Genomic DNA, 12850 nt, shown 5'->3' with positions numbered 1-12850 from the left:
GGCATCAGTCCCGCGCTATCACAAGGAGACAAACCCGAACATATCGCAGCCTGCCAAAACACACACGCATACACTACACGCATGCATCTTGCACACAGGATAGGCCGTCCTTAAATGACCATAGCTGTTGAAAGGACGGTAAACAATACTAAACCAAATCAAACCAAATCGCTTGTCTACATTTGCGAGGGAGTTTTTTTTAGCAGTGTTGGTCTATTGGAAAAAAAGCATGGTTATTAACCAATGGAAATATCTTTAATAAGTCATAGCTTGACAAAGGGACCAGTCGGTCGTGAAACGTTGCGACACGTTTAATACGTACATTGTTTGCGTAGAGAGTAAACATTGATATAACTAATGAATAGTTTCGTTACATCGCAACGTGGTAGACTATATCATTGTTTGCTGTTTTTTCTGTCTGTGTTTTTTCTCTGTCTTAGGGCGGGTCCCTTACTTTGAATATTAGTTCTTCCGACTAGTTATGTTTCTTTTCCTTCCATTATCTTCTCACATTTGTGTCTCTTGTCCAATTTCAGCCCTTACAAAACGAAGGGATGTAGGTTGATGAAGACTATGGAGGAGCATTGTGATGGCCATCATGTTCTCTCCAAGAACTTTTTTATTTCCTCTTTTGATAATATTATCAACTTGTTCTGTTCTGTTCATTTTAATGTGTTATGGTTTCCTTCTCACATCGCTAGGGTTTTTACCATTGCGACAATTCTGTTCTCATTATATGTGTACTTTTTCAAGAGCCTTCGAGTAAATAATTTCTTTCTTTATATTTTGCGCTTTGTTCACCGATTTTGTGCTCGCATTACGGTTTTTATTACACTTTTATAGACACCGGTTGTTTTTTTTGTTCCGTTTATTCTGAAGTCCCTTTCTGCTCTAACTTGATCCTTAATAATACATCTAAGGGATAAATGAAGATATACGTAAGGATCTACTGCCTCAATTGTAACACTTCCAAGTGGAATTATATGTTTCATAAACAAACTTCATTTGCACTAAAGTCAGTGAGACTGTTCAATGATCCAAATATCAGGGTTAAATAGAACAGACCCTTTAATATAGTGCTAATATGTCCTAGTTGAAGTTGTGGTATAACAATACTGATATACTTATTAACTACGAGACGGGTTAAACCTGTACATGATAGCTAATTTTCCTTACCTCTGTAGCAACAATCAAGCCTTCCCCTACTTACCAGTGCTAATTAGATACTCCAAAGCAGGTTCTATTATAACTGGGTTTTTTGGATAGGCACGTTATCTTGACCAGTAAAATGCTCGGCCTGGATGGACTACATCATCGTTATATGCTAATATGAGCGCGGCCGATCTACATTATCATCAGATTCTTTATCTGCAGTTATCGCATAGTCTTGACCGATATAACGAGTTTCAGGTTCTTCAAAACCAGATTCTTTTCAATGGAGATGCCTCAAAGAACAAGAAACTTGCTAAATATCGAAATGTCATTCTGTAAATGACTTTTCATAACGATAAAACGATAAGTAATATCCTTAACCTTTAAAGTTCCGCAAACTCACCTACCTTGTCAATATCGCCCCTTAGGATCGGGAACAAGAAAGTCAGATCAGTGCAAACGCCTTTGTTTCATTTGAATAGTTCGGTTACTGCTTGCAGAAAAGCCCTGCTCTGCAGTGGTGTTTTAGTTTTCCAACTAATTCCCGAGTGTGAAGTAGGGTAAAAGCAGGGATATAATTATTTTTACAAGTTATTTTACACTTGTATATAGAGTCAATGGAGTAGACGTTTATCAAGTAACTTTGACAAATAATTAACTTATATCTTTCTTAAAGATTCCATTACCGTAGAAGGTTTAAAAACTAGTTTTCTATAACTTTTACCATGGTTGACATGCATGTTTTCTGAGTTTGTCGGATGTTAATAACTCGAAGGAATGTCACCTGCTTTTCACCCAAGCCTTTCTTGTAATTGTTTAGGAATTCTTTCCTTTTGTTTCTGGTATCTCTGAAGTATCTGATGTTATATTTCGTATTAACATTTATTTCAGAGTTGTTTTGTTAATGTTTTGGTTTTATATCTCGGGAGCAGTTATTCTCTGTTCGCAATAATATACTGACTTCTTTACATACATGTCAATTTACATATTGAATTATATCCTCTTAATTATTAAAACTTCATATTCGATTATGATTTTGTTTAATTCAATGTTTACATAAAAGAAGAATTCTTCAGTATCATACTTAACATGATTAATGCTGTTTTTTTCTGTATTTATTATCAAATTTTATTTTTCGGTCCAGATTAAAGTGCCTAGGGGATTTTATATGGGAGAAAGCATGGCTACTATTAGCAAAAAAACTGAAGTGGTCAGGCAACACCACACGATCTCGTGACTTACCGACGAATCAACTGAAGTGTTGGTGAAAGATTAGTGTGCATAATATAGCGCCACCCGACTATCCTGTCATAGTCTAGGAAAGTGTGCGTATTTGAGCACCTCAGTTATGCAGAGCACACGTGATAAGAATGTGTTTATGTAAACAGCGCGTCCAAAAACAACACATACTATATGTCTTTACTTTTGGCAGTGATGGATGACAAACCTAAGTTCTGATTGATTAACGGGAAACATAGTGTGTGTGTTTTCCGTAAGCATATATTAAACATATACATATGACTTCTGATAAATGTAATTGTTTAGGATCGAAAATGATTTATGTTTTAGTACAATTTAACAAATCAAAAATAATTGTATGTTGTCATATTTATAGAATCTATATACGGGCAAAATATTCATCGAATTAAGAAAACGAAAGTTAAGTTTTAAAATTGATGCGTTTATCGTAACAAGGATAGTTTCCAGCATATGATGCTATCTCTTAATGTACATTTTATTTGTTTGTTTATTCATTTATTTAAATATTTGCTTATTACCAAATGAAACACGCCCATGTGTTCCAGACACGAGGGAAACATAAAATCAAATTATCGAATGTCCCGACACAGAAGATAGCTGTCAAAGTTGCAGGAGAAATGTCGACTCATTAATGGTTTAGTAATTTCATACTTTAATTCCTCTGCAGCTATAATGAATTTCGTGGATAATAAATTGCGGTTATCTTGAGACAGATTTATGAAAAACGAAAATATTACGTAATCATATTTACACCACAAGATATGGAAACTGAAAATTAAAAAAATGTTATATCTGGCACTTTGCATAAAGCTTCATGTGTTACAATACCTAATACCGTAATGCCTTAAGTTACGGATATAAATTTACATATCTTTTTTAACATTCCAATCAATATTAGAATTGATATTGCTGTACGTATATTGTAAATGTTACACTAATGATATACTGTTTTACTTTATGATTTGGAACGCTATGACATCAGGCACTTTGGTATATATATGCAAGACCACACACTTGTGTTTTTCTAACGAATAAGAAAGCACTCATTTATTGCGAGGAAGCATATCTTCACTCGTGCGCTCCACGCACTCGTTAATATATATTCCTCCGCGCAATAAACTCGTGCTTTCTGATTCGCTAGAAAAACACAAGTGTGTGGTCTTGCTTTTATCACATACCTTCCGTATTTGGTAGAGATCGATACAAAGATTTTATAAACTTTGATATCTTTAGCAAATACAGGGAGCTTTTCAGTTCGCCATGACAAGGGGGGTCCCATAAAAAGTAGTTCCGGCTAGTAGGTAAATACAATGTACAACATTCCGTATTGCACATGTGCAATACAGAACGTTGTGATTCATGGTCTGAAAATTGCTTGTGTTACTATAACAAGATTCAACAGGTATATATATATATATATCTAACGCTTTTATACAAAACGATAACGTCTTAAATACTAAACTATTTGACGTAACAATTCCGAATACCTATTTTTCTGCTTGATGTTAGTTGTTCAATAGCTTTCAAACCCTCATAGTCGCACTGTTCAAAATGCATATCTTCTCAAATAAATAGAAACACGAAATAGGAAAAGGTTTAGATTGTACAATATTAAAAATGAAACTATTTATAAAAATAAATAAATAAATAAAGTTGTTACTTCCCTACAATAAAGCAAACGAGATCCAGACGTTTTGAGGAAAAATAAGCTTTCGATAAATAAACTGAACCCTTTATTTTATTTTATTTTATTTTTATTTTACTCAACATAAGATGTAGTTACTCAACATGTTTGTCAAGATGGATGTGACATAGAGGCCCAGTGATATTTAATCCCTGACGAAGGGTTAAGCCCGAAAGCTTGGAAAAGAGTGACTTACAAGTTCATTAATATTATTGCGTTCCCTATAGGAACATATGTTTATAAACAATTAGTGAACATATGTTTTGTCGCCAAAAGTGTACTTTCTATTTGCAATTTTGACGCTTATTAATGCAATGCACTGAAACACTTAAGCAAAATATCAAATCAGGTCGTAGCAGACACGAGTGACCTTCCACGTTTTAAGTTAAACTACTCGCTACCTGAACATAAGAAGAGATGACAAGAAAAACATCGCTAGGGATGTATCAGGAATTCTAATCCAAGCAGATCGTTGTCAACCGAACTACGTTAATGTTGGATTGCAGATGCTGATATCTCTTCTATTTTAATTTGTATTCTTATGGTAAATTAAGAAATAAGGAATCCATCAACAAGGGTACGCTGAACAACGCTAAACTCTCTCCCAACGATTCGCCAGAGCAAATGTGCTTATTGTATGAGTTTATTGGTAGTGTTGATGAGAAGCTCTGAATTTCTTCGACACCCAATTATGACCGAAACTAGGTATATATGTATCTTTTTGATGGTTAACAATCACTTAAAGTCGGTAGGAAAATCTTTGTAACGTAAGAGCGGTGATCATCATTTTGATGTTGATAATGTATAATAATAACAGGTACTCATCCGAAATTGATATATGTTTAATATAATAAGCATCTACGAGTTTTACCCTCTATCAAACATTCTTAAATCATTATTACAGTTTGTTTCGTTTATCGTTTACACTAAACCATTTTTTTGGTCTTTAACATGCACAAAACTAATAACATGCGCAACCACAAATGATTCAGTATTTTATCACAAAAAGAGATAACGACGGTTCCAACGAGTACATTATACACAAGAATTTGTCATAAATCCCATCACTTTCGTTTTCACGATTTAACTGGATACGTGTAGGGCTGTATCGTAGATCGTTGTTATTACATTATCATGGTGTTATGCCCATGCACCACTGTGAGGGCATCCACAAGCTGCCACGCTAAAAGAAAGAAGAGAATATTTAAAGACACTTTGGATATATTCAGTTGTAATAATCACTCTTCATTTCTTGAAAGCCTCTGGATGCAACAAACAAAGAAATATTTTACGTGCTTAAACATTGTCCTACCAATTGTTCTTTTGTTGAAAGGAATTTTTGTTTGTCGCATACGGAGGCTTTCACACTAACTGTACAAAAACACCAAATTTTGGCTATTTCTGCAAAGCAACGCAATTTCGTTGCTTTGGTAGGGCATCTACGCATGCGCATTGGAGAAATCTGCACCAAGAAATACAGCTCCAATTAACCAATATCATGTTTATAACAGAAATAAGTAAATAAATTCAAGTTGGATTTTTAACTTTTATATGAGGCTAAAAATGACCAATGACGCCCGAAGTCATTTGTCCTGTTTTTACGTCGTTACCATTCCTACACATCAATACCAATATGCGTAGTTTGACAAAACTAAACTTCTTGGCACATTGCATAAGCGCTATGAATTATGTAATGGACATTTGGTACTTCTTATTAAAGTAATTAAATTTAATATATTTTATTCGGACGCAAGCAATACCAAGTCAGACAAATATGTTCTCAAAATTTCTAAAATGTCGACAAAAGATACAAAGTATTAGAATAAATATTTCCAATTAAAACCGAACGCGCAAGTCTATAGATATAATACAAATGAAATATTATACTTACTTTGCGATCTTGCAAATACTGACACAGTCCAGTACTGGTTTTGGTGTTTCAGTGGGTTGCGTCGGGTTGGCTGTGGCTGATGTAACCGGCTCTTGATTATTAATGTTATTGTTTATATTTATGTTTACGTCGACGTTTTGCGTGTCTAAAGCTTTAGGTTTCACAGGTGAAGATGATGATGGAGAAACAGTTGTAGTATCAAGTGTCGTTTCTTTTTCAATAATTATATCTGAAGTCTCAGGAATAATAGCACGTATCTTTTTGACACCACCAGATGTCGCTCGAGCTTTTGTCTTGGCACTAGGTAGCTCTGGTTGGATCCGGTTTGCAGAAACAGACGTCGATGACGCACCACCAGCTCGATTATTTTTTCCTAGAGCTGCTAGTATTTTACTCCTTAGAGTGTTATCCAACGGTGTCCTTGCTTGACATACAAGAACCACACACATGAGCACACAATACATGTGTGTAATCATTCCGATTCTCGGAGACATGCCCACCTTTCTATGGTTGATATTCGTAAAAGATGCTTGCACCGGATGATGTTTTCCTAAATGGAAAAAGAAAATTTACATTGTTACATTTCGATATCAACAAGAAAATAAACAAATTGTAGCGGTATTCACACAGAAGCACACATTAGCACACCAGTTTCGATCTTTACTTACATCAAAACCAACAGAAAAAACTTACTACTAATTACCATGACGATTCGGATTTTCAATTGTAAACATTCACAACCTTGATAGTTACATCTGTGAGCCCGTATTCATGGTGTTTGTATGTCATAGTTGATTCGATTTCCACGGCCTTGTTCCAAATATTACGATTTCATTGATATATGTGAAATTTTGGTAAAATAAGAATACTGACAACAGGTTCTTTGAAATAACATTCCAGTGGAAGACTTGTCCACAATGTTTTTATACATGTATGTAGTCCATACATTGGAAGCACATATTATTTAGGGGTCTTTTTTGTCGAAGGAATATGCTATCAGCAACTTTATTTTACCTGTATTTATCAAAAAGGATTTTCAGGTTGTTCTAACTTCAGTTCTCAATCAGGTTTCCATTTTATCCATTTAATCAGTAATTGGTTCATTGTACACACTCTAGCTATATCATTTCTTAATATATTGTCATTAAAGTTTACACAAATTTCAAGAATGAGAATACCTTGAAGGAGTTCATGTATCAGAATTCCAGAGTCAAGGCCACCATTGCTATATATAGAAGATCATTAACCAATCCAGTGTCATCAGTCTGCCAACTATATTTCTATACAAAGGTCAAGCATGGTAACACTTTAGATCAAAGCCAAGGTCGCTGTTGCTATTCATAAAAAGTAATCACACGATTTAGTGCCACCTAGCTACCTAAATTAACAGAATTTGATCAAAGTTTACACATATTTCAGGTATTCGAGGATGAGCTCATTGTTTCAAAGGCCACTGCATGCCTCGTGCCGGCCCTTCCAGATCATCTTGTCCTAATCCTCTTATACCTTTGCTAGGGTATCTAAGCTCAAATATGACTATAGTTTTATCGGTATTATCTTGCTGTTTTGTTTTTACAACGTTAGCACATGTGTAACAGGTACATGTTAATTTTTACCTTCAAACTAATCAAGATAATCTTAATCATTCTTTTATTCTATTAAGCTCAACTTTGTTATTCTCAACAAGACTTTATTAAAAACTAATCGTCATTAGAAATCAAAGAAGATCAGAAATGACCTATAATTATAATATAACAAAATATTCATTAAGACAAAGCAGTTATTTAAGAATTACTGTCCCGCAACTCTGTGGTTTTCATATAAAGGGTTACCTCACCTTACTATCGTTAATGAAGTAACAGAATGATCGTTGGGTCAGGATACTTCTGTTGACCATATAGGTCCATTGTTAATAGCAATAGTATAACAATCTGAAGCCCATGGTTCGAATCCTCGTATAGCAACACTGAATAATTGCACTCTGACCACTGTCGTTAACCATATTTTGTATGTTTTATCTTTAGTGATAAAAATCTCCGTGTGATACTATCAAGTACAGCACAGCGTCAACAATATTAATTAATCTCAATGTGATACTATCGTGTAAATCACAGAATACCACAAGAACTGGGCAAACATAAACTAAAAGGTGTCCTCGCCAGACTTTAAAAACGTACTTTATATATAACAAGTTAATTATTGATAGTAATAGATTGCAAGCTTGTTGACCACCAGAAGTGTATCAGCGTAATGACATTTATGCTCGTCGTTTATATATATACATGTTTACCTTTATTACCTGACCGTGTAGTAACATGTATGCTCGTCGTTTATATATATACATGTTTACCTTTATTACCTGACCGTGTAGTGACATGTATGCTCGTCGTTTATATATATACATGTTTACATTTATTACCTGACCGTGTAGTAACATGTATGCTCGTCGCTTATATATATAAATGTTTACCTTTATTCCCTGACCGTGTAGTAACATGTATTCTCGTCGTTTATATATGCATGTTTAGCTTTATTACCTGTCCGTGTAGTAACATGTATACTCGTCGTTTATATATATACATGTTTACCGTTATTACCTGACCGTGTAGTAACGTGTATACTCGTCGTTTATATATATAAATGTTTACCTTTATTACCCGACCGTGTAGTAACATGTATGCTCGTCGTTTATACATATACATGTTTACCTTTATTACCTGACCGTATAGTAACATGTATGCTCGTCGTTTATACATATAAATGTTTACCTTTATTACCTGACCGTGCAGTAACATGTATGCTCGTCGTTTATATATATAAATGTTTACCTTTATTACTTGACCGTGTAGTGACATGTATGCTCGTCGTTTATATATATACATGTTTTCCTTTATTACCTGACCGTGTAGTGACATGTATGCTCGTCGTTTATATATATGCATGTTTAGCTTTATTTCCTGACCGTGTAGTAACATGTATGCTCGTCGTTTATATATATGCATGTTTAGCTTTATTACCTGACCGTGTAGTAACATGTATACTCGTCGTTTATATATATACATGTTTACCTTTATTACCTGACCGTGTAGTAACATGTATGCTCGTCGTTTATATATATAAATGTTTACCTTTATTACCTGACCGTGTAGTAACATGTATGCTCGTCGTTTATATATATAAATGTTTACCTTTATTACCTGACCGTGTAGTAACATGTATGCTCGTCGTTTATATATATAAATGTTTACCTTTATTACCTGACCGTGTAGTAACATGTATGCTCGTCGTTTATATATATAAATGTTTACCTTTATTACCTGACCGTGTAGTAACATGTATGCTCGTCGTTTATATATATAAATGTTTACCTTTATTACCTGACCGTGTAGTAACATGTATGCTCGTCGTTTATATATATAAATGTTTACCTTTATTACCTGACCGTGTAGTAACATGTATGCTCGTCGTTTATATATATAAATGTTTACCTTTATTACCTGACCGTGTAGTAACATGTATGCTCGTCGTTTATATATATAAATGTTTACCTTTATTACCTGACCGTGTAGTAACATGTATGCTCGTCGTTTATATATATAAATGTTTACCTTTATTACCTGACCGTGTAGTAACATGTATGCTCGTCGTTTATATATATAAATGTTTACCTTTATTACCTGACCGTGTAGTAACATGTATGCTCGTCGTTTATATATATAAATGTTTACCTTTATTACCTGACCGTGTAGTAACATGTATGCTCGTCGTTTATATATATAAATGTTTACCTTTATTACCTGACCGTGTAGTAACATGTATGCTCGTCGTTTATATATATAAATGTTTACCTTTATTACCTGACCGTGTAGTAACATGTATGCTCGTCGTTTATATATATAAATGTTTACCTTTATTACCTGACCGTGTAGTAACATGTATGCTCGTCGTTTATATATATAAATGTTTACCTTTATTACCTGACCGTGTAGTAACATGTATGCTCGTCGTTTATATATATAAATGTTTACCTTTATTACCTGACCGTGTAGTAACATGTATGCTCGTCGTTTATATATATAAATGTTTACCTTTATTACCTGACCGTGTAGTAACATGTATGCTCGTCGTTTATATATATAAATGTTTACCTTTATTACCTGACCGTGTAGTAACATGTATGCTCGTCGTTTATATATATAAATGTTTACCTTTATTACCTGACCGTGTAGTAACATGTATGCTCGTCGTTTATATATATAAATGTTTACCTTTATTACCTGACCGTGTAGTAACATGTATGCTCGTCGTTTATATATATAAATGTTTACCTTTATTACCTGACCGTGTAGTAACATGTATGCTCGTCGTTTATATATATAAATGTTTACCTTTATTACCTGACCGTGTAGTAACATGTATGCTCGTCGTTTATATATATAAATGTTTACCTTTATTACCTGACCGTGTAGTAACATGTATGCTCGTCGTTTATATATATAAATGTTTACCTTTATTACCTGACCGTGTAGTAACATGTATGCTCGTCGTTTATATATATAAATGTTTACCTTTATTACCTGACCGTGTAGTAACATGTATGCTCGTCGTTTATATATATAAATGTTTACCTTTATTACCTGACCGTGTAGTAACATGTATGCTCGTCGTTTATATATATAAATGTTTACCTTTATTACCTGACCGTGTAGTAACATGTATGCTCGTCGTTTATATATATAAATGTTTACCTTTATTACCTGACCGTGTAGTAACATGTATGCTCGTCGTTTATATATATAAATGTTTACCTTTATTACCTGACCGTGTAGTAACATGTATGCTCGTCGTTTATATATATAAATGTTTACCTTTATTACCTGACCGTGTAGTAACATGTATGCTCGTCGTTTATATATATAAATGTTTACCTTTATTACCTGACCGTGTAGTAACATGTATGCTCGTCGTTTATATATATAAATGTTTACCTTTATTACCTGACCGTGTAGTGACATGTATGCTCGTCGTTTATATATATAAATGTTTACCTTTATTACCTGACCGTGTAGTGACATGTATGCTCGTCGTTTATATATATAAATGTTTACCTTTATTACCTGACCGTGTAGTGACATGTATGCTCGTCGTTTATATATATAAATGTTTACCTTTATTACCTGACCGTGTAGTGACATGTATGCTCGTCGTTTATATATATAAATGTTTACCTTTATTACCTGACCGTGTAGTGACATGTATGCTCGTCGTTTATATATATAAATGTTTACCTTTATTACCTGACCGTGTAGTGACATGTATGCTCGTCGTTTATATATATAAATGTTTACCTTTATTACCTGACCGTGTAGTGACATGTATGCTCGTCGTTTATATATATAAATGTTTACCTTTATTACCTGACCGTGTAGTGACATGTATGCTCGTCGTTTATATATATAAATGTTTACCTTTATTACCTGACCGTGTAGTGACATGTATGCTCGTCGTTTATATATATAAATGTTTACCTTTATTACCTGACCGTGTAGTGACATGTATGCTCGTCGTTTATATATATACATGTTTACCTTTATTACCTGACCGTGTAGTGACATGTATGCTCGTCGTTTATATATATACATGTTTACCTTTATTACCTGACCGTGTAGTGACATGTATGCTCGTCGTTTATATATATACATGTTTACCTTTATAACCTGACCGTGTAGTAACGTGTATGCTCGTCGTTTATATATATACATGTTTACCTTTATTACCTGATCGTGTAGTGACATGTATGCTCCTCGTTTATATATATAAATGTTTACCTTTTTTACCTGACCGTGTAGTGACATGGATGCTCGTCGTTTATATATATACATGTTTACCTTTATTACCTGACCGTGTAGTAACATGTATGTCGTCACGTGGTTCATTAACACTACACATCATTTGACGTCACGTACAGTCGGATATCACTATTTCGTTGTGTTGACAGGATAATGCCAAAAGGAGCTCTAGATAATGAAGTTTTCGACATACCAGTCAAGATAGGTTTATATTTGAAATAACTTAAGCGACCTCATTTTCATACTTACTATAAAGTTTTGACGAAGGATTACTTATATTATCCGGGGTTTTAATCGCGAGCTTTAACGATGAATCTATAATTGTTTTTTTTCTCGTACAACACGATGGACAAGCATTGCTAAGAAAATCTTTAAGGCTAGGACATATATAGTGTTTACAATCTTATTTCCTAATTACCTAACTAGCATATTTTATCTTCGATTTTGACATTTCTATGACGACGGTATACTTTTATGCTGTAACTCGAATGATCATATATTAATTTACCTCTCAATTTTGTTTCAGATACAACACTTACAGCACAATCTTTACTTACCTGATACTTGTATTATCACCAAGAGTTCTCAGTTCTCACCACAAAATGGCTGTAGACTTTCTTAAGACGTGTATGTACGGTACGATCCCCCATCTGTCGCGTACGTCCTGGAGCACACGTTCTTGTTGTTGTCACACGGCCACGGACCCCATGACTAAGTATGCCATACATCATTTATAGCCTTAGGCGTTCGCATACTAATTTTAATGATAAATTTGTCGTAGGTTTAAAAACTGAAATTCATACTGCGTGTTTTAGACATTGGATACCATTGTCTAATAAGGTTGTTTACTATTAAGACATCATTTGTTGATATTTGCATTTTAATTATCAATTTTCACGGAGTTTTTTCTGATATCCTTTTGGTGATTCACTAATACATGTATTCATATTTTTATGGTAAGCCAACAAACGCGATCGAATGCTTATATATACGTTACAAATATTAAGAGTATAT

The 12850-nt window shown here is 34.0% G+C and overlaps 1 protein-coding gene across 1 annotated transcript; it reads right to left on the bottom strand.

Annotated features, from left to right (window-relative positions):
• Nucleotides 1-4923: 4923 nt before the first annotated feature.
• Nucleotides 4924-12551, bottom strand: LOC110455836. The gene is made up of 3 exons (XM_021506237.1): nucleotides 12394-12551; nucleotides 5988-6537; nucleotides 4924-5279 (listed from the first exon to the last, which is right to left on the bottom strand). Exons 2-3 carry the CDS (start codon nucleotides 6479-6481, stop codon nucleotides 5237-5239), a joined length of 537 nt encoding a protein of 178 aa, XP_021361912.1. The 5' UTR covers nucleotides 6482-6537; nucleotides 12394-12551; the 3' UTR covers nucleotides 4924-5236.
• Between the last annotated feature and the right edge of the window lie 299 nt (nucleotides 12552-12850).

The sequence above is a fragment of the Mizuhopecten yessoensis genome, unplaced genomic scaffold (assembly GCF_002113885.1).
Source record: "Mizuhopecten yessoensis strain PY_sf001 unplaced genomic scaffold, ASM211388v2 scaffold8387, whole genome shotgun sequence".
In the NCBI taxonomy this organism is placed as follows: Eukaryota; Metazoa; Mollusca; class Bivalvia; order Pectinida; family Pectinidae; genus Mizuhopecten; species Mizuhopecten yessoensis.
This window is presented reverse-complemented; position numbering and strand designations above follow the sequence as displayed.

What these genes read in the sequence shown, in the direction of transcription:
- LOC110455836 (XM_021506237.1), bottom strand. Translation starts at nt 6,481, where the DNA reads ATGTCTCCGAGAATCGGAATGATTACACACATGTATTGTGTGCTCATG. An exon ending in AGTATTTGCAAGATCGCAAA is followed by an intron (nt 5,280 to 5,987) that starts GTAAGTATAATA and finishes TCTTTCTTTTAG; the next exon opens with CGTGGCAGCTTGTGGATGCC.